At 44.6% G+C, this 19,254-nt stretch overlaps 1 protein-coding gene across 1 annotated transcript in view; it reads right to left on the reverse strand.

Annotated features, from left to right (window-relative positions):
* The window catches only part of POLR1A (RNA polymerase I subunit A), a 75,738-nt gene that overhangs the window by 30,741 nt on the left and 25,743 nt on the right, over nucleotides 1–19,254 (reverse strand). The window contains 2 exon segments of the mRNA XM_032653025.1: nucleotides 7,833–8,024; nucleotides 12,666–12,920. Of these exon segments, the coding sequence (XP_032508916.1) occupies nucleotides 7,833–8,024; nucleotides 12,666–12,920 (447 nt within the window).

The raw sequence follows: 19,254 nt of genomic DNA on the forward strand, positions 1-19,254 counted from the left end.
ATGAAAACCACAACGAAACACCACTTTGCACCCACTAAGATGGTTATTTAAAAAATGAAAGACAAATAAGTGCTAGTGTGGATGTGGAGAAACTGGAACACTCATACATTGCTGGTGGAAATGTAAAATTGTATAGCTGCTTTGGAAAAACGTTTGGTAGTTCCTCAAAAATGTTAAACATAGAATTACCATATGACCCAGAAATTTCACTCATAGCTATATATTCAAGAGAATTGAAAGTACACATTCATATAAAAACTGGTGCACGAATACTCAATGCAGCCTTATTTATAACAGCCGAAAAGTGGAAACGAGCCAAATATTCCATTTATCAACTGACAAATGAATAAACAAAATGTGGTATAACCATACAATGGAATATTATTCAGCCATGAAAAGGAATGAGGTACTGTTCATGCTACGACATGGATGAATCTTGAAGACATTATGTTAAGTAAAAGTAACAAGCCACAAAAGCATACCTAACTTGTATGATACCACGTGTATGAAATGTCCAAAACAGGCAAATCAACAGAGACAGAAAGTGATTGCCAGGGAATGGGGGAAGGAGGAATCGGGGCTGACTGCCAATAGGTACTGAGTTTCTTTTGGGGGTTATGGAATTGTCCTGGAATTAGTGGTGATGATTGTACAACATAAAGAATACACCGAAAAAAAAAATCACTGAATTATATACTTACCAAAAATGGTAACTTTTCTGTTAAGTATGAATTACATTTCAATAAAAAAAACAAGGATTCCAGACAAGATGATTTGAGGTCCTTACCTACACTAATATTCTAGAAGTGCATAATTTACTTTCTGGTCATAAACTATGCTAGGGAAGAAAGATCATACCTGCAACATTCTTTTAAACTGTGAGGGGAGGCAAAATCTACAAGAATTATAATTATTTATTATTTAAATTATTTATATGAAGACTGTATTGAACTTTAAAAAATGTTCTAAAAATTAAATGGACTTCTTTTTAAAAAATGTTTTGAAATGTGTATACCCTTTAAGCCAACAATCACAATTCTAGGAATTCATTTAAAATATATACCAACGAAAAGTACACTAGTATAGATATAAGTGGGTGTCCACCACAGCACTGTTCAGAATAGTAAAAAACCAGGTTACAATCTACATGTCTGCCAATAGGAAATTCCCTGGCGGTCCAGAGGTTAGGACTCAGCGCTCTCACTGCCAGGGCCCTGGATTCGATCCCTGGTCAGGGAACTAAGATCCCACAAGCCACTCAGCGTGGCCAAAACCAAAACAAAACAAAAAAACCACCACAACAAAAAAACTGGACACTCATTAAATGTCTGCCAATAGAGAGACAGTTAAATCAATTATATATATCCATATTATTGGGTACAACACAGAATGGGTTAAGAAGAATGAAGTCAATCTACACGTACAGACATAGAATGAACCCCATGATACATCGTTAAGTGAACGAAATATGTCACAAAGCAATTACAAGAAAGGTTCTGTCAACCTAGCACATGAAAACAGTTAAATAAACTTCATGCTATATTTGGAGTGTGTTAGGGTGGTTCAAATTAAAAATACAAACTGCCTGAAATAATGAGATTCCCTTTGGAGGACCTGGTGGCTCAATTAAAGTAAGCTCTCTTACAGACCAGTTAAAATTGAGGTCGACGTGCCTGAGGATGAGGTAAGTGCATGCCTCAGGCACCAGAATATCATGGATAAAGAAGTGGTCTTAAATACAAGCTCAAAATTGAATGTCAAATTTAATCACGGTTCATGGTTCTCCTGAGTAGGTATAATATGATTCCATTTTTATTTCTTTTCTATGAGAGTATGCACATACATGAAGAATGGGATTGGACAGAGACGAAATTTTTCCTTTTTCCTTTCATATTACTGTCTCTTTATTTATTTATTTTTATACATTTATTTATTTTATTTATTTATTATTTTTGGTTGCATTGGGTCTTCATTGCTGCCGCAGGCTTTCTCTGATTGTGGAGAGCAGGGGCTACCCTTTGTTGTGCGTGCGGGCTTCTCATTGCAGTGGCTTCTCTTGTTGCGGAGCACGTGGGCTTCAGTAGCTGTGGCTCGCCTGCTCTAGAGCACAGGCTCAGTAGTTGTGGCAAACGGGCTTAGCTACTCCGCGGCGTGTGGGATCTTCCCGGACCAGGGCTCGAAGCCATGTCCCCTGCATTGGCAGGTGGATTCTTAACCACTGTGCCACCAAGGAAGCCCTACTGTCTCTTTATTTAACGAAAAACTTACATTACTTCTATAGTTAAAAAGAATTTAAAGGGCAGAGATCTAATAAATGAAATCAGCAAGGTTGCTGAATCAAGGACAATATACAAAAATTAATTGTATTTCTATATACCAACCATAAACAATTAGGAAATTTAAAACATAATATTGGGCTTCCCTCGTGGCGCAGTGGTTGAGAGTCCACCTGCCGATGCAGGGAACACGGGTTCGTGCCCCGGTCTGGGAAGATCCCACATGCCGCGGAGCGGCCTAGGCCCATGAGCCATGGCCACTGAGCCTGCGCGTCCAGAGCCTGTGCTCCGCAACGGGAGAGGCCACAACAGTAAGAGGCCCGTGTACCGCAAAAAAACAAAAAACCCATAATATCATCTATAATAGCAAAACCTAGGAATGAATCTAATGAAAGATGAACAAGACTTTTATGTCACTGAAAGACATACTGTGTTCATAATTTGGAAGATTCAACACTGGAATGTAATCTCAAAAGAACTCCTGGCAGGTACTTTTTTGCAGAAATATACAATATGACTTTGAAATTTATATGGAAATTCACAGGGCCAAGAATATTCAAGATAGTCATGAAGAAGAACAAAGCTGGAAACTTTTACTATTGAAAATCAAAACTTACTATAAAGCTACAATAATTAAGACAGTGTGGTATTGGTGCAATGGGATCAAACTAATCGATGGAACTGAAATGAGTCCAGGAGTAGACCTACACATATACAATTAGTTGATTTACAACACAGGAGATACTAAAGAGCAGAGGAAAAACAATGGTCTTTTCATCAATGATGTTGTATCACCTGGATAGTCCTATGGGAAGGAAATGAATCCTGACCCCTTCCTCACATCAACAACATCCACAAAATTCAACTCCAGGCAGACAGTAGACCTAAGCGTGAATGGGCAAACAATAAAGCTGCTTACCAATGATACAAGGAAATACCTTAATGACCTTGGGGCAGCCAAGTAGTTTTTATATAGGACTAGCCATAAAAGGCAAAGCCTGGTGAATTATATTACACAAAGAACTTCTGATCATTAGAAAACAGCATTAAGTGAAAGGGCAAAAAGGCCAGCCATCAAGCAGAAGGTATTTGTAATACACATATCTGGCATTGGACTTACACTAGAACATATTTCTAAAACTCTTACCTAGTAATAAGAGAATGGCATAGACTAAAAAAAAGGCAAAAGACTTGAACAGGCACTTCACAAAAGATGAGATCCCAGTGGCCATGAGCATATGAAGAGGTGCTCAACCTCACTTGTCATTAAGGAAATGTAAATTAAAACCACAATAAGACACCACTACACACCCATTTCAATGGCTAAATTTACACAGATGGGGGAAAAAACAATAAATAAAAGACACCCAAATGAAATGGGACAATAATATGAAGTTCTGCTGAGAATAAGGAGTAACTGGAACTCTCATGCCCTGCTGGTAGAGGTGTAAATTGCTACAAGCACTTTGGAAACCTGTTTATTAAACTATTTATTAAAGTTGAAGGTAGATCTTATGACTCAGCAATTTGATTCCTTGGCATTTAGTCATCAGAATGCATATATATGCTCAGCAAAAGGCATGTACAAGAATGTCATAGTAGCCCTATTTGTAATAGCCAAATGAAGACGATCGAAGACAACCCAAATGTCCATCGACGGTAAAATGGACAAATATATAATGGTATATTCATATAATATAATACCACATGTCAACAAAAGTGAATAAACTATCACCATATGTGATGCCATGAGTGACTCACACAAAGATATGATTTACTCTATGATCCCATTTTTGTAAAGTTCAAGAAAAGACAAAACTTACCTATAGTGTTAGAAGTCAGCTGAGTGGCTACCTTTGGGGAGGGGCAGAAATTGAGAGGGGCCTGGAAGGGTCTTCTGGGGGTGTTGGTGATATTCTACTTTCTGATCTAGGTGACGACTTATGTATTCACTTTGTGAACACTCATTGAGCTATATATGCTCGAGATCTGCAGTGACGGGCAAATCTTCCTTTACATGCTCTCTCATTTTCAACAAATGGTGAGAGACCTCCGATTCTTAGGTGGAAAGAAAACCACTCGAGAGGCTGTATAAAATGCCCTGGAGAAATAGCCTAACACTTAATTTTCTAGGGCAGTACAAATAAACTTCCCAAGCTAAGTTCCTTAATTACTGATTCAAAACATGGCTTTTCTCTGTAGAATCAGACTGAGTCACTAACAAATTCTTGCGCAGTGCAGTCACTCTTCCCCTTTTCATCTATTTGCAAAGAAATAACAGCCTGTACCAACCTCTCAAAAAACACTGAAAAATCTCAACTGCAACAGAAATAAAACCTGGGCCTATTTTCCAATTCGATTTCATTATAAAATAAGCATAGGCCAGGAATGTTAAACAGGGAAAAAGAAATTATTCCTAACACAAACCAAATTACTCTATCACTTTGATCTTTTTCATGTCAAAGTTTTTGCTCATATACATTTTTAACACGTTCCAACTGTGATTACACATAGAACTGTGTAGTCTATTTCTTCTTTCAACCTTATGTCAGAGAATTTTCCAGACGGTTACATAACTTTTTAAAACCACTATTTTAAACAACTACATAATATCTTAACAAATGGATGTCCCACAATTTACTTAGCCCCAGTGCTGGGTATCTAGGTTTTTCTAATTTCTACTACTATAAACCACAATGTCATGGACTGCTTTTTTCAAGTTATCTTTTACTATACTTCAGATGATTTCCTTAGGCTGGGTTCTCAGATTGAAGGGAATGAACATATTCGTAGCTCTAGTTATACAGTCTTTGTCAACTATTTGGTTCTATTTTGAACTCACTGCTTATGTTTAAACAAAATCCTAATAAATTCTGGACACTTACTTAAGAATTAAAATCCCTTTATGTCCAAGATAACTTGAGGTGACTTACAAAATAAAGACACATAAAAAAGAAATAATAAAAAGAATGTAAGTGGACAAATACATATAACCAGCTGAACTGGGGGCTAGCAAACTACAGCCTATAGGCCAAATCTGGCCCACCATCTGTTTTTGTAAATAAAGTTAAATTGAATCGCAGTCATGCTCATTCATTTAAGCCTTGTCTATGTCTGCTTTCACGTGACAATGGCAGAGCTGAGCAGTTGTAACTCAGAGACTGGATGACCAACAAAGCCTAAAATATTTTCTCTCTGGATTTTACAGAAAAAGCTCACCAATCCCTGAACTAAACTTAACTGCAAAATTCCCCATCTATTCTGTTAAATCAACTTATGTTTCTGGCCAGGATAGAACAATGGTGACCTGATTTCACATCCACTAGAAACAAAAACAGTAACAACAAAAGCAGACATGAACATGAAACGTGAATATAAAACAAAGGTTTTCAATACAGTGACCTTAGGAAATGGACAGGGATCAGCAAGGATATAGTACACTTGAACTATCTATCACCTGAACCTGACTGACATTTACAGAGCATGCCACCCAACAACAGCGGAATACATATTATTTTTAAGGACACACAGATCATTTACTAAGACAGACTGTATTTGAAGACATAAAACAAATCTCAATAAATTGAAAAGGATTCAAGTTATCCAAGGTATGTTCTCTGGCCACAGTGGAATTAAATTTGCAATCAGTAATACAGACATCTGGAAAACCCCTAAATATTTGGAAACGAAATCATATACTTCTAAATAACTCAGGGGTCAAAAAAAGAGAAATTAGCAAGTATTCTGAAGTGAATGGAAATGAAAATACAACATGCTTAGCGGAAATTTTATATATAAAATGCCAGTATTAAAAAAAGGAAAAAAGTTTCAAATCAGTGACTTCTGTTTCAACCTTAAGTAACTAAAAAAGAAAAGCAAATCAAACCCAAAGTAAACAGAAGAAAGGAAATAAAGATCAAAGTGAAATCAATGAAACAGAAAACAGAAAAATAGAGGAAGTCAATAATAGCTGGTTCTCTGTGAACAATAAAACTGACAGACCTCTAAGCAAACTGAGCAGGAAAAAGAGAGAAGACACAAATTACCACTATCAGATATGAGACAGGGGACCCACCTTCAGATTCTACAAATAGAAAAGGAAAGTAAAGGAATATGATGAATAACTTTACACCTATAAATTCAATAACTTAGATGAAATTCCTTGAAAAAACAAAGCAGTAAAGTTCCTCTAAGAAGAAAGAGATAACCTATTTAGGTTATCTATTTAGCCCTATATGTATTAGAGAAATAGAAATTTTAGTTAAACAAACCTTCCTAAAGAGAAAACTTCAGGTCCAGACGGCTCTACTGGTGAATTCCACCAAACATTTAATGAAAAAATAATATCAATACTACACAAACTCTAGGGACTTCCCTGGTGGCACAGTGGTTAAGGATCTGCCTGCCAACGTAGGGTACACGGGTTCGAGTCCTGGTCCGGGAAGGTCCCACATGCCGTGAAGCAACTAAGCCCGCAAGCCACAACTACTGAGCCTGCACTCTAGAGCCCGTGAGCCACAACTACTGAGCCTACGTGCCACAACTACCGAAGCCCGCGTGCCTAGAGCCTGTGCTCCGTAGCAAGAGAAGCCACTGCAATGAGAAGCCCGTGCACCGCAACGAAGAGTAGCCCTCGATTGCCACAACTAGAGAAAGCCCATGCGCAGCAGTGAAGACCCAACGCAGGCAAAAATAAATTTATTTTAAAAAAATACTATACAAACTCTTACAGAAAACGGAAGAAGAGTAAATACTTCCCAACTCATCCTATGAAGCCAATGTTACCCTGATACCAAAACCAGGCAAACATATGACAAGAAAACCACCTATCAAAATCCCTCATGTACACAGAGGCAAAAAATTCTACACAAAAGTTTAGCAAGTACTACCTCCTAACCAAGTAAGGTTTATCTCAGGAATACAAGTTGGCTCAGTAACTGAAAAGCAGTCAAGTCCCAGGTCCACAGATTTAAAGAACTGCAGAACTGGGAGAGACCTCAGGGCTCATCAACCTGAACCCTTTTGTTTTACAAATGAAGAGCTGAGGCTGACAGAGCCAAGGTCACATAACTGATTAAGTACAGTATGATGGTCTGGGTGTTAGAAAGTCCTGGGTTTGAATCCCAACTCTGGCTCCTACGGACTTGGGCATGTAACAGCTTCTCCAAAGTTCATTATCCTCATCTGCTAAATGGTGATAATGATGGCTTCTGCATCGCAGGTTGGTTGTGAGGGTTAAGTAAGATAACATATTTGAAGCACTCCCAACAAACCTTAACTACTGCTACCATCAGCACCACTGCCTATTACCACCATATCTGGCTTCTGAGGACACGGAGTTTAAGTTATGAGCAAAGGACAGAAACTATGCAGCTTACGCTTAGCAGACACTCCCTTGAAACCATCTATACCCAAAAACCCCATCAAAGAGAGAGTCAGACTATTGTTTGATTTGCCATTTCTGTTTCTGGCCTGGGCTCTCCTGGGAACCAAAACCTCTTTACTGAGTGGCCTGTTTCCTTGTTTTATAGCCACCATTTGTTTTCTCCCAATTACCTGCTTTCCTGTCCACAGCGGACAGGGCTTCAGGATGGCAGGAGGAAAGAGCTTCACACGTCCCACTCTGTCTGTGAGTCCTCGGTACACCAGCTCCATATACTGCTCCCGGCTGAAAAAGCAGCCTCGAATGGTCATGTTTGCACCCGAAACCATGTGATCTTGGATCAGCCCTGCCAATGGCTGGCCATCCTACAAACCAAAACAGATAAGAGGAGAACAAAGAAAAAACTGAAGTCGCATTCTAATTTCTAATCCTGTGCTTGGGAGCTGCCCGCTAGCAACAGCCCTCCTTCACATCCCCGTACTGTCCTGTCTCTGAGCCGTACCAGGCCGGTGCTTGGGCTTCCCATCTTGAGAGCAAACTGCCTACCAGAGCACATGACCAGGGCTTCCTGACCAGCTCCCACCTTTGCCTTTTGCCCACTGTTCTGTATCAAAACTGCTGCAAATTCATCCAGCCCCCCTAGCCTTCTCTCCATAATCCTATCTGTTTCTAGTTACTCCAGCATATTTCTGGCATTTATGCATAAATTTGGTCTGGCTGCTGTTAGCTGTGTCCTTGTTTTTATATTTTGGTTTTACGCTTTGGTATTTTTCACACATTTCTGGCCTGGTTCTCCTCTAAATCAGTCATCCATTCAACAAATATTTATTGAGAGCCTACTGTATGCCTAGGCACTGGGTTAGACCTTTCATCTACTCCAGTGGCCCAAGCAGACACGATCCTTCATGATGAGAAAGAGCTAGACAGTAAACAAATGACTGGACAGATACATTATCACAAAGAGTTTTAAATACGGGAGGAAAATAACAGGATGGGTCATCACATAGATTTGGGGTGAGGAGGTTGGTCAGGAATGGTCTCTCTGAGGGGCAGTATTGCAGCTTGGCCTGAGGCGTGACTTGGAGTGGGCCAGCGCAGGGAGGGTGGGGTTCGGGCAGAGGTTCCTCAAGAGGGTTGTGGAGGGCTTTGACGTGTGTGACTGCAGAAGGAAAGAATGCCTACTGTCAGCGTCTCTTCATAATGCAGCACGTATTCATGGTAGGCTGTTATTTACCAGATGTCAAAACAAGGGCCTTTATAAAAGCCCCAGTTGGGTGGGTACATTCATCTTTCCACAGCCTTTCTGATCCCTAGTCTCCTGCACCCTATCTGCAGGTCTGCATTCATGGCAACATAAGGCACACTAAAGTAAAAATAGCTGCGCCCACTGACATTCTCTAAGAAGCAGTTTTTGCAACCTTTTCAATGTTTATGGGAACTTGAGAAATACCTGTGCCTCGGATCTACAGATTGTTATCATTTGCTTATTTGTTAAATACTGTCCAATATTATGTCCATGTTTCATAACTAAGGAACTCACAAATGCAGCCACGGAGAAGCGCCATGGATGTAACCACATGCACTAATTCAAAGGATAAAAAGGATGCTTGTTAAACAGTCTCAATACTGTGGCAACGGGCTTTACGTCAACTCAAAGATAATTATTACAGATGAGCTGAATAGGTGGTGCAGACGGAAGGCAAGATCAGATGGGGCACGCGGCCCTTCTTACGAAGGCTCTGAGTTATGAACATGATTAAAAAATCACACTCTGTGTCTTGTTCCAAAGACAAGGTCTTATTTTGCTTAGAGGAAAAACCCAAAACAGTATTAGGCATTTGACTCATCCCACAGTCTTTGGGGGCAGATATAGATTTTCCCTTTTGCTTTTTTCCTTTAAAGAACATAATTATAAGTTATGGGATCTAGTCAGTGCCTTCTCTCTCCATCCAGACTTTTCCATGACTAAAAAATTACCTTAATGGCTAAATTGCTTTCAATGCAATAATCATGAATTCTAGGGAGGAATACTGATTAAAGCAATTTACTAAGGGTCTACTTATAATTCTGAATTTCCTAAATCTGCTTAGGATCAGAAAGACCATCTCTGAATCAAAAACCCAGGCAATTGTCAGCTATCCTATTCCACCTAATATCACAGCAAAATGACATTACAATTGATGTCTTTGGTCAGGATGCTTTGAGAATTGGGGTATTCTGTGACTTGAATTTCGTAGCTAAGTCAAAGTCTGGAAACTATGTCTCAAGCCTTGTTAAAAAAACTTCCATGAAGCACTGGCCCTCAATAGATACAACAAACAGAAGAAAAAAAAAGAATCCACAGAGAAACATGTAAATGAAAAGTGTAACTGTTTTCTTGGAAAAGAAACAGCTAAAGTTCCATTCCTCTCCTATTTTAAGTAAGAAGACAACCTCCAAACCTGTTAAACACATATAACCAACAATAAAATGAACTTAAATCGGGTACTATGGTTAGTCAAGGAAGAGAACCTAGAAATAGAGAAGAAACAGAATAATGAACAAAGGGAAACAGAAGCAAAGGGAAATAAAGACACGCCAAAAAAAATTACCCAAAAATGGCTTAGGAAAACCAGCTCTTGTCCTTTTAGGACTTTGCCAACAAAGTACATGTTTCATTTTTATATAACCATTAGCAAAAAAATAACGATTCCACCTCGGCATTCACACTGAGGACTAAACAAAAATTTATCAAGAATTGAAAGCTCTTTACCTCTGACAAAAGAAATTGTCTGAGGGAATTCCCTGGCGGTCCAGTGGTTAGGACTCTGCATTTTCACTGCTGAGGACGCGGGTTCAACCCCTGGTTGGGGAACTAAGATCCCCACAAACCGCACAGAATGGCCAAAAAAAAAAAAAATTGTCTGAAAGTAAAGTGAACCCTCAGGTCATCCCCTAGAAGTGTCGTGTTTTGTTTTTACTCTTTAAGAATTTATTTTACTGACGTAAGCTTATTGATCTGTGTTCTCCCTGTCTCCTGACCTAAACCTCATAGGCAGGTGAGCATATGATGAAGCACATCTGGATCTTACATAGTCCAGCCCTGCGCAGGTCATGCCGTAAGCAATGAGGTCGCCTGTTCTACCTTAGCCAATCAAAATCAAGTATAGCACATTCAAATTCATTGGCCTGAGAACTTCGGAGCACCCCGACTCCCCATGCGGCTGAAGTCCAGAGGTCACTCTGCCGGCAAAAAATGAACCATCTGCTGCCCGCTGGTAGTATCCCCTGTGGTGAAATGTGACACTCCCTTTAGAGAGCCAGACGGCCGGTTCAGTCCTGGGAGCCACTCACTGCCACGTGCCCTCAGCCAGGCCCAGCCTCGCCTGTCAGCGGGGCTAATCACACACGAGGCTGAGCGCACAGGCTTGCGGGGCCAGCGGTGCTGGGTTCAAGTCCCAGCTTCGTCACTGGCTGGCAAGTCACTCACCGGTGTTTCCTCATCTGAAAATTGCACCCACCGCCTAAGGCTGTCGTGAGGACTAAGTGAGAATGTTTGCCAACTGCTCAGAGCAGTGCCTGAGGCACAGGGAGCCCTCAGCAGACGGTGGCAAAGCCACCACCATCACAGCTACCACGGATATGACTTACCTAAAAAGACAAAAAGCCAATTTTCAAGTTAATCAAATTATTTCCTTCTAATTATTTCTTCTTTTTCTTCTAATTATTAGTAAAATCATTACTAATTGCTAGTAAAATTATTAGTAGAAATTAACCAAATTATTTCTTCTAATTTCTGGGGGACCTGAGTGGGCCCCTAAACCCCTCCTGCCTATTGTCAGCCCCTTCACTCGTCAACAGCCAGCTAAGGTGGGTGGAGAAGGGAAAGAGAGTTATATTCAAATAACTGGGTCCAGGATGAAGCCACAGTCGTGTGTCTGGTAGGCAACGAGGCTGGGACGCTCGGACCCTGGCCACCTGCCTGATTCCCCAGGTGGGACTTGACGGGGGAAGAGAAGTTCCCAGGAGGAGAGGTTACTCATCGATGAGGGACATCTCTGAGCAGCCTCTGGTGCTTCCTGGGTGCAGAGGTCTCCCTCTCTTCTGTGGAAGGGCAGCAGGACCCGCACAGCGGAGAAGAACAAGCCACAAGGATCTGGGAGTTCCTGGCCCTTCCTCCTCCTCAGCTCTGTGCCCTTTGGTAAGTTACACCATTTTTTTTTTTTGCTGCACCGCGTTGCATGTGGGATCTTAGTTCCCCGACCAGAGATGCAAGCTGCGCCTGTTGCAATGCAAGCAAGGAGTCTTAACCACTGGACCGACAGGGAATTCCCTACACCGTTTCTTCATGTGTAAATGTGGACGTTAGCAGTACCTACCCCAAGGAGTGTGGGGAGGAAGAAAGGAGAGGCCTCCAACGTGCTTTGTAGTGTCTGACACTGACAAAGTGTTTGGCAAACGGTAGCCATAGCTCTTGATTATTATTACTACTCCACACTGCGGCCCAAATGAACGATGTATCATTGTGAATCACTGTGACGCAAACGGCTCATAAAGGAAGGGGTTCACAGAGGAGATTCCTCATGGGCTGGAGGGGAATTTCATCTGGACCCTTGGGGTTACGTTGTCTCTTAAAACTCCTGCTTGTCCAGACTCAAAGGATCAGAGTCATCTGTGGACCTCGGGGACCCTCACAGCTGGGATGCTAATGCTTGCCAGAGGCTAATAAGTTGTAGAATCCAAACAGACTGGAAGACAAGACCTATTATGCAGCTACTAGCCTCAGCGTTCTGGGATGACTGTTACAACTTCTTTCCTGCCACCTTAAGGGGCAGCAAGACAGAACCCTTTCCCTGCCTCTAGCCACTAGAGAGCTGAAGATCCCACCCGGAAGAAGCCAAGACCTTCTGTTCCACATGCCCCTGCCCTAGAGCCACCCACTGACTCCAGGAGCTGGCAAGGGCCCGGACCTGGACTGCCAAGTTGTGCTGGCGATGACCATGGAACCGCCTCAAGGTCAGACCTACCTTGGGAACAAGGTACTGCTGATCTGTGCAGGCCAGGACGTAGGCCTCGGCCCGGCCCAGTTCACTCTGAGGGAAGTGGGCGTTCATCTCGTCTCCATCAAAGTCGGCGTTGTAGGCCTTGCAGTTGGCATAGTGGAGCCGCAGGACTTTCTCCTCGGGCAGGATGCGGGCGCGATGCGCCTGGATGGAGGGTCTGTGCAGGGTGGGCTGTCGGTTCAGGAGGAGAATGTCCCCATTCTTCACGTGCCGGCACACCTGGGGGCACAGGAGAGAACAGGGTGAGCAGCAGCGACTTCGGCAACATCGCTACTATTCCAAGGGCTCACCTTGGCCTGGGCTGAGTGTGCCTTCTGTCTGTCTCAGGTTTTATTCAACTAAATAAAAGGAGAACTTTTAGTCTGGATTGAAACCCTAGAAATCTTTGAGAAATAGCTACTAAGCCCCTCTGGTACTCTGAGAAACAGCTGCTAGCCCAGCAGAGTCCTGTCCTGGCTCTGGGCACAGAGGCATATGCCAATGAGGCTACAGGCTCCTGTCCAGTAATCTCTGTCTTCTTCAGAGATGCATAACCTTTCTGGAGTTTGAATTCCTCTGCGAATTAATCTGAAGAAAGAAAGAGACACATCTGAAGACAGCGTATCTACATATAACCATAAAACTCCTGGTCTGCCAGATCTAGAAGGATCTGGCAGACCTCTAGAATCCCCGCCAGGGCCACATCTGAGTACGTTATTCGAAACATGAATTCCACGTTTTAGAAATACTTGCCCAACCTCATCCAGCAGAGCCAGGACTGAAACACAGGGTTCCTGATTCCCAGTTCAATGCTCTCTGCAAATGTTTTATTGCACTTAAAAATTAATAATAAGTTTAAATTGCATGGTCTTCTGGGAAAGCAATTTCACAACAGATTTTAAAACTTATTTCCTTTTGTCAACGCAAGGTTCTAAGAATGTGCATGTTTATGCAGCAGTGTTAACAGTGGCAAGAACTGGGAAAAACCTGGCTGCCCCACAGAATGGGCATTGGTGGCTAAATCATGGTAGGTACTATGGAATATTATGTAATGATGAAAAAGGATGACTTAACCCTATAATAGTCCTAAAGCGATAGCAATAATGTATTCCAGTAAAAGAAAAACAATCCAGGTGCCATCTAAGGTGACAGGATGAGGCAATTTAAAACCCAACCCAGGGGCCTCCCCTGGCAGTCCAGTGGTTAAAAGACTCCAGGCTTTCAGTGCAGGGTGCGTGGGTCCTTAGCGAACTAAGATCCCACATGCCACGCAGCACAGCCAAAAAATAAATAAATAAAACCCAACCCAACTCTACGGGTTTATATACACGAGGGAAAAGGGCACTTAGATCCTCAGTGAGCTGTTTCTATGCTCTCCTTGAGGCAGGGACACACGGGAGGAAGAGTAAGGCACAGATCATCACCTTTACCTTTATACGTCTTAGTGATGTTCGTGTTACAACGAGCGTGTACTACTTCTATGAAATTTCTTTAAAAGATCTTCAACTATTTCTAAAGAAAGCAAGAAAAACTGCACAAGTGATGCTTACTGTGGGGGAAAGCACAGAAAATACAGACAAACTTAAAGAAGAGAATGAAAACCACGAGTAACTTTACTCCTTAAAGACAACCAACGCTCACGCTTTTTTGTTCCTTACCAATATCAATATGCCACTGGTCACATCCTCCTGACAGAACACCTCCTCCCACAAAGCTGACTTTAGTATAAGGCCCTTAATCTTACGCTATATTAATTACTGGGCTTCCCAAATGATGAACAGAGACGCCACTTTAAAAAACAAATGCAGGGTTCCCTGGTGGCACAGTGGCTGAGAGTCCGCCTGCCGATGCAGGAGACATGGGTTCGTGCCCCGGTCTGGGAAGATCCCACATGCCGCAGAGCGGCTGGGCCCGTGAGCCATGGCCGCTGAGCCTGCGTGTCCGAAGCCTGTGCTCCGCAACGGGAGAGGCCACAACAGTGAGAGGCCCACATACCGCAAAAAAACCCCCAAAAAACAAAAAAAACCAAATGCATTGGAATTCCCTGGCGGTCCAGCGGTTAGGACTCCACGCTCTCACTGCGGGGGTCTGGGTTCAAGCCCTGGTCGGGGAACTAAGACCCCACAAGCCTTGCGGCACGGCCAAAAATTTTTTTAAAATAATAAAATAAAAATAAAAAACAAATGCATGAGGCAACTGCTACCCCAATCATTTTGCAGGCTGCCCTTAGCAGCCCAGAGGAATTGTGGAGACTCAGTGAGGCCTCCCCCCATCCCAAGTCTCCCCTAAATTATCCAGCAGATAACTGGTTGGGGGGAAACAAATTACTCCAAGTCTGGTTTCTTCTTATGTCGTCCACATTATGAAGTTGTATCAGAAAGCTGGCTACAGAAAGAGGCTAGAGGTCAACAAGAGATGCTCCCCACCCACCTCCCCGCATCCCTGTTCGGCTGGGCTGACAGTGTCCCCCAACTCAGGGAAGCAGGGAGCACACCCCTCAAATTCTAAAAGGCAGTCCTAAAAGCAGCTAGCGGGGAGGCAGTCTCTCTGCTCCCAAGGAATTCAAACCCGTCCTCCCCCTACCCCCATGTCCGTGTTTCCAAGGAGACCTGGATTCTGAGGATTCCCAGGAGTGGCTGCCTAGGGCACGTCACGGAGCCTGAACTGACTTTCAAGGTCTATTTCTTTAGCTTCTCAAGGAAGAAACTGCTGGGACCTGTGGCTTGGGTCCCGAACCCTGGGCTCGCCTCGGATCTGAGTCTCGAAAATTCGAGACATCCTCCAGCGTAAGCAAACCCCACAGCTGGGAAGGCTCGCAGGCCCGGCCAGCAGTCACCAGCCAATCCAAACAGAAGCCCTGGAGCACAGGGTGCTCCCCTCGCCAACCCAAACCTGAGGCCCTTCCTTTCTCTTGTCTCTAAATAAATACCGCAGCGAAAATTAGTGTGCCCCAGTGCCCAGGTCAGAGTTCCCAGGGGCAGAGCCGGAGCCAAAGAGCTGCTCCTGGCTGACTGCTGGGCCGGGAAATGAGGCTTGACCATCCTGGCCACTTTCTACTCCATTTACCAGGCCCAGGAGAAGGGGCAGAGACTTCACCGCCCCCAGGGGAAATGGCTTCTTCCACTCCCCCGTCCCCCTTCTCATCTAACTTGCAGTTTGTCCTTTCCTGGACCTGGGTCTGTCCCTCCCAGTCACGTCACCCGGCCCTTTGGCCCAGGTCATGATCTAATGTGTTCCATAGGAATACATTAACCAAAAAATTACTTTACAAATGAATTGTAAATGCACACATATCTGACTACATATATAAACATTACATATGGCATCATTGAGATTTTTGGAAACTAAAGATAATCACCTTTAGACCCCAGGTCCCAATATAAGGACCACTTATGTTTCATAAGTTCCCTTCCTGTCTTTGCCCCAGGGCCACATCCTCAGGTCAAATGTGGCCCTCACACCTCAGAGCCTCCTGCATCTCATCCTGGACCCGTCCAGTCCACAGGTATTTCCCAAGTGCCTCCTACATGCTGGGTGCTGGGGAGAGTACGGGGCCGAACACCCTGCCCTGTCCTCATGGGGTTTAGGAACTTGAGGTCAGTCAGATGGGGGTACCTGGAGTGACAACATAACGCAATGAGGGTTGGGGGGGTGAGGTGGGACACACCGTGGGGGGGACCCCATTCACGTTGTAAAAGTGGCAAACTGCAGGCCACCTGCTTTTGCAACTAGAGTTTTTTGGAACACAGCCGTATCCATTCACTTTGTACTGCCGTGGCGGCTTTCACGCTACACAGGCGGGGCTGAGCAGCTCCAACAGAGACCGTGTGGCCCGTAAAGCCTAAGATATTTACTATCTGGCCCTTGGTTGAAAAAGGCTGTGGACCCCTGCCCTAGAGGAACGAAGGCTTTGCAGAAGGACGAGTGGGCCACGGCTGGGGAGTGTCGGGGAGGACAGAGTACTCCCGGCAGGGATGGCAAGTTCAAGGCCTGAAGGGGAGAAAGAGGCCCACATCGATGGGACGCCGAGAGGTGGGGCTGGGAGACGAGGCAGGGACAGTGTGCTTGGGATGTGAACTTAGGCTGGGGGACAGGCCACTGGGCCAACCTCACTCAATCTCCCGGCTGCTGAGAACTCATTCCGTCGCTTCCCACGAGCTGACCTGAGTGTGCAGTGAGGCCAACCTGCCCTCTCCTAAGCCCACCCCCAGCCCCACAGACGCAACAAGGCCACGGGAAGGAAGCTCCCCTGCGCGTCTGCCCATCCTCACTCCCCACTAATGTCAGAAACCCCCGTATCATTTTGCTTTTGCTCCAGTCATAGATGAAGCTACTGCTTCGCTGCCTCATCACAAAGGCCCTGAAGCCCAGCTCCCCCCACTTTGTTCAAACGGCTCTCCTGGGTCACACGTGACCTTCATGTGGACAAATCTGCATCTTCCTTCCGTTTCCTCACTCTTCTTAAACTTCATATTTAACTCCACAAACACCTACTAAGTGCCTCTGGGAGATGCAAACATACTCTGGGGCTGGTCTTGACTGGGAAGAACCCCCCCCCAGCGCAGGTGGGAGACATGCAGATACCGAGAGCGAGCCCTCTCTCCCTCGGCGTCCTCCCCTACCTGCCTCCTGCTTCCACAGGTGCCCGCACTGCATTTTCTCTCTGTTGTACTTTGTGCTCAAAGAGTTTAACGCTGATAATTTCATTTCTTCTTTTTTTTTTTTTTTTTGACTGCACCACGTGACTTGCGGGATCTTAGTTTCCCGACTAGGGATGGAACCCGTGCCCCCCTGCAGTAGAAGCTTGGAGTCCTGACCCCTGGACTGGCAGGGAATTCCTGATGATTTCTTTTCTTAACTCTATGCCCCCTAACCTAAGTGCCACATTTCTACCTTTTACGGGAGACTAGCTAGCCCTTAGATTCTCCACCATGACCTCAGTTCAGAAGGACCCAGACACACCTCCTTCCAGGGCACTGGAAACCACGCTTCCTTCTCACCTTCTCTCTTTTACAGCCCTGACACTCAGCCTACAGCCAAGCCCCCCTACTTCAAGGTCCCCTTGAAACACACCCTGCTTTCACCCTCGGTTCCCCTGCAGCCCCGGGCTGGCCCTCAACTGCCTCCTGGTGACTCCAACCTCGCCCTGCACTCCCACCCTGCCCACAGCCCTCTTTGCTTCTCCAGCTTCATGTGGGTAAAGTCACCATCCCTCGTCGCTGTTCCCTTGTGTCCACCACGCCACTCAGCAGCGGTGACACATTTATGGTCTCATTCCCTGGGGGTGCTCCTACCAGGCCGTCCACCCCGAGACAGCAGGATCTCATCCACGGTGGCTGGCAGACTACCTGACCCCACTCTGCTCTCTTCTCTCAATTTTTCTTCAAAATGTCCTACTGTGAGACTGTTTCACATGCTCGACTTGAGTTAGTAGGAAGATTACAGTGTTTGCCTTGCTTCACCATAAATTATGAAAAACACACCTTGATTCTCCTGCATCTTTCTCACAGCTCCTAGCAAAACACTAGGCACTTAAAAATGGCAGAATAATCCCCGTGAGCCTGAACACAAACCTCACTTAATGCACGAGAAAAAAAACAAAACAGGTGATTAGATTTGCGTCTGCATGTGCCCCCTGCCACCAAACCAGAAAACGCATGGCCTGTTCCTGCTTGACCTCGGGACAGCGGTGAGATGGAGAGGAAGCAACAGGACAGGACGCGGTGAAGAGCAGCGGGGACCAATGGTCACCGTGACGAGGCTTCCTCTCCCGCTCTGTCCTCCAACCAAGAGTTCCTTCAAGGACCAGTGGTCCTCTGTAGAGCTCAAACCCACTAAAGAAAAGACCTAGTCGGCCACTGGGTCTGGATGTGTCAGAGGGCAAGAGGAGGTCTAACAAGCGCGCAAGTGGGTGCGGGAGACACACTCTCAGTCATCCTCTGACTCTGGGCAGTCACCATAAATTAATCCCAAATCCAGTCCATTTCACTCTAGCAACTTCCGCCACTGTTGCCTGGTTAGCCGTTATTTGCTATACCCCTCCCAGCAGGAATGGTTATTATTTGACACAGACACAAGTGATGTCACCCACCCATCTGTCCTCAGCAGACATTGCTAATCCATCATATACTCTTTCTGGTGAAGCCCAGATAAAGCCTCAGGATCCCTTATCACAGTACTACAGGCAAGAACTAGCAGTCCCCGGAAGTGAAGTATCAGATGAAACCTGTCAGTTTCAGTTATCAGACACAGAATGTTCCCTTCCTTTAGGGCAGTTCTCAAACTTCAGCATGCAGAGGAATCCTCTGCAGAGCTTCTTACTATACAGATTCCTAGGTTCCATTCCCAGAGAGACTAATTCAGGGGTGGGGGAGGAGAGGGGAAGGAACGAATGTGCATTTCCTACCAGCCCCAGGGGTGCTGCTGCTCGGAGGACCACCCTGTGAGCAGCCCTGTTCAAGGGCAGCAAATCACAACAGAGTTATAATTAAAGAGCGTTTTTCAAGCCCGACATGTACCCAGAATCGCGCTGCACGCATGGGATGGCCAAATGGAGTTTTTATTTCATGGTGTT

The sequence above is a fragment of the Phocoena sinus genome, chromosome 13 (assembly GCF_008692025.1).
Source record: "Phocoena sinus isolate mPhoSin1 chromosome 13, mPhoSin1.pri, whole genome shotgun sequence".
Classification (NCBI taxonomy): domain Eukaryota; kingdom Metazoa; phylum Chordata; class Mammalia; order Artiodactyla; family Phocoenidae; genus Phocoena; species Phocoena sinus.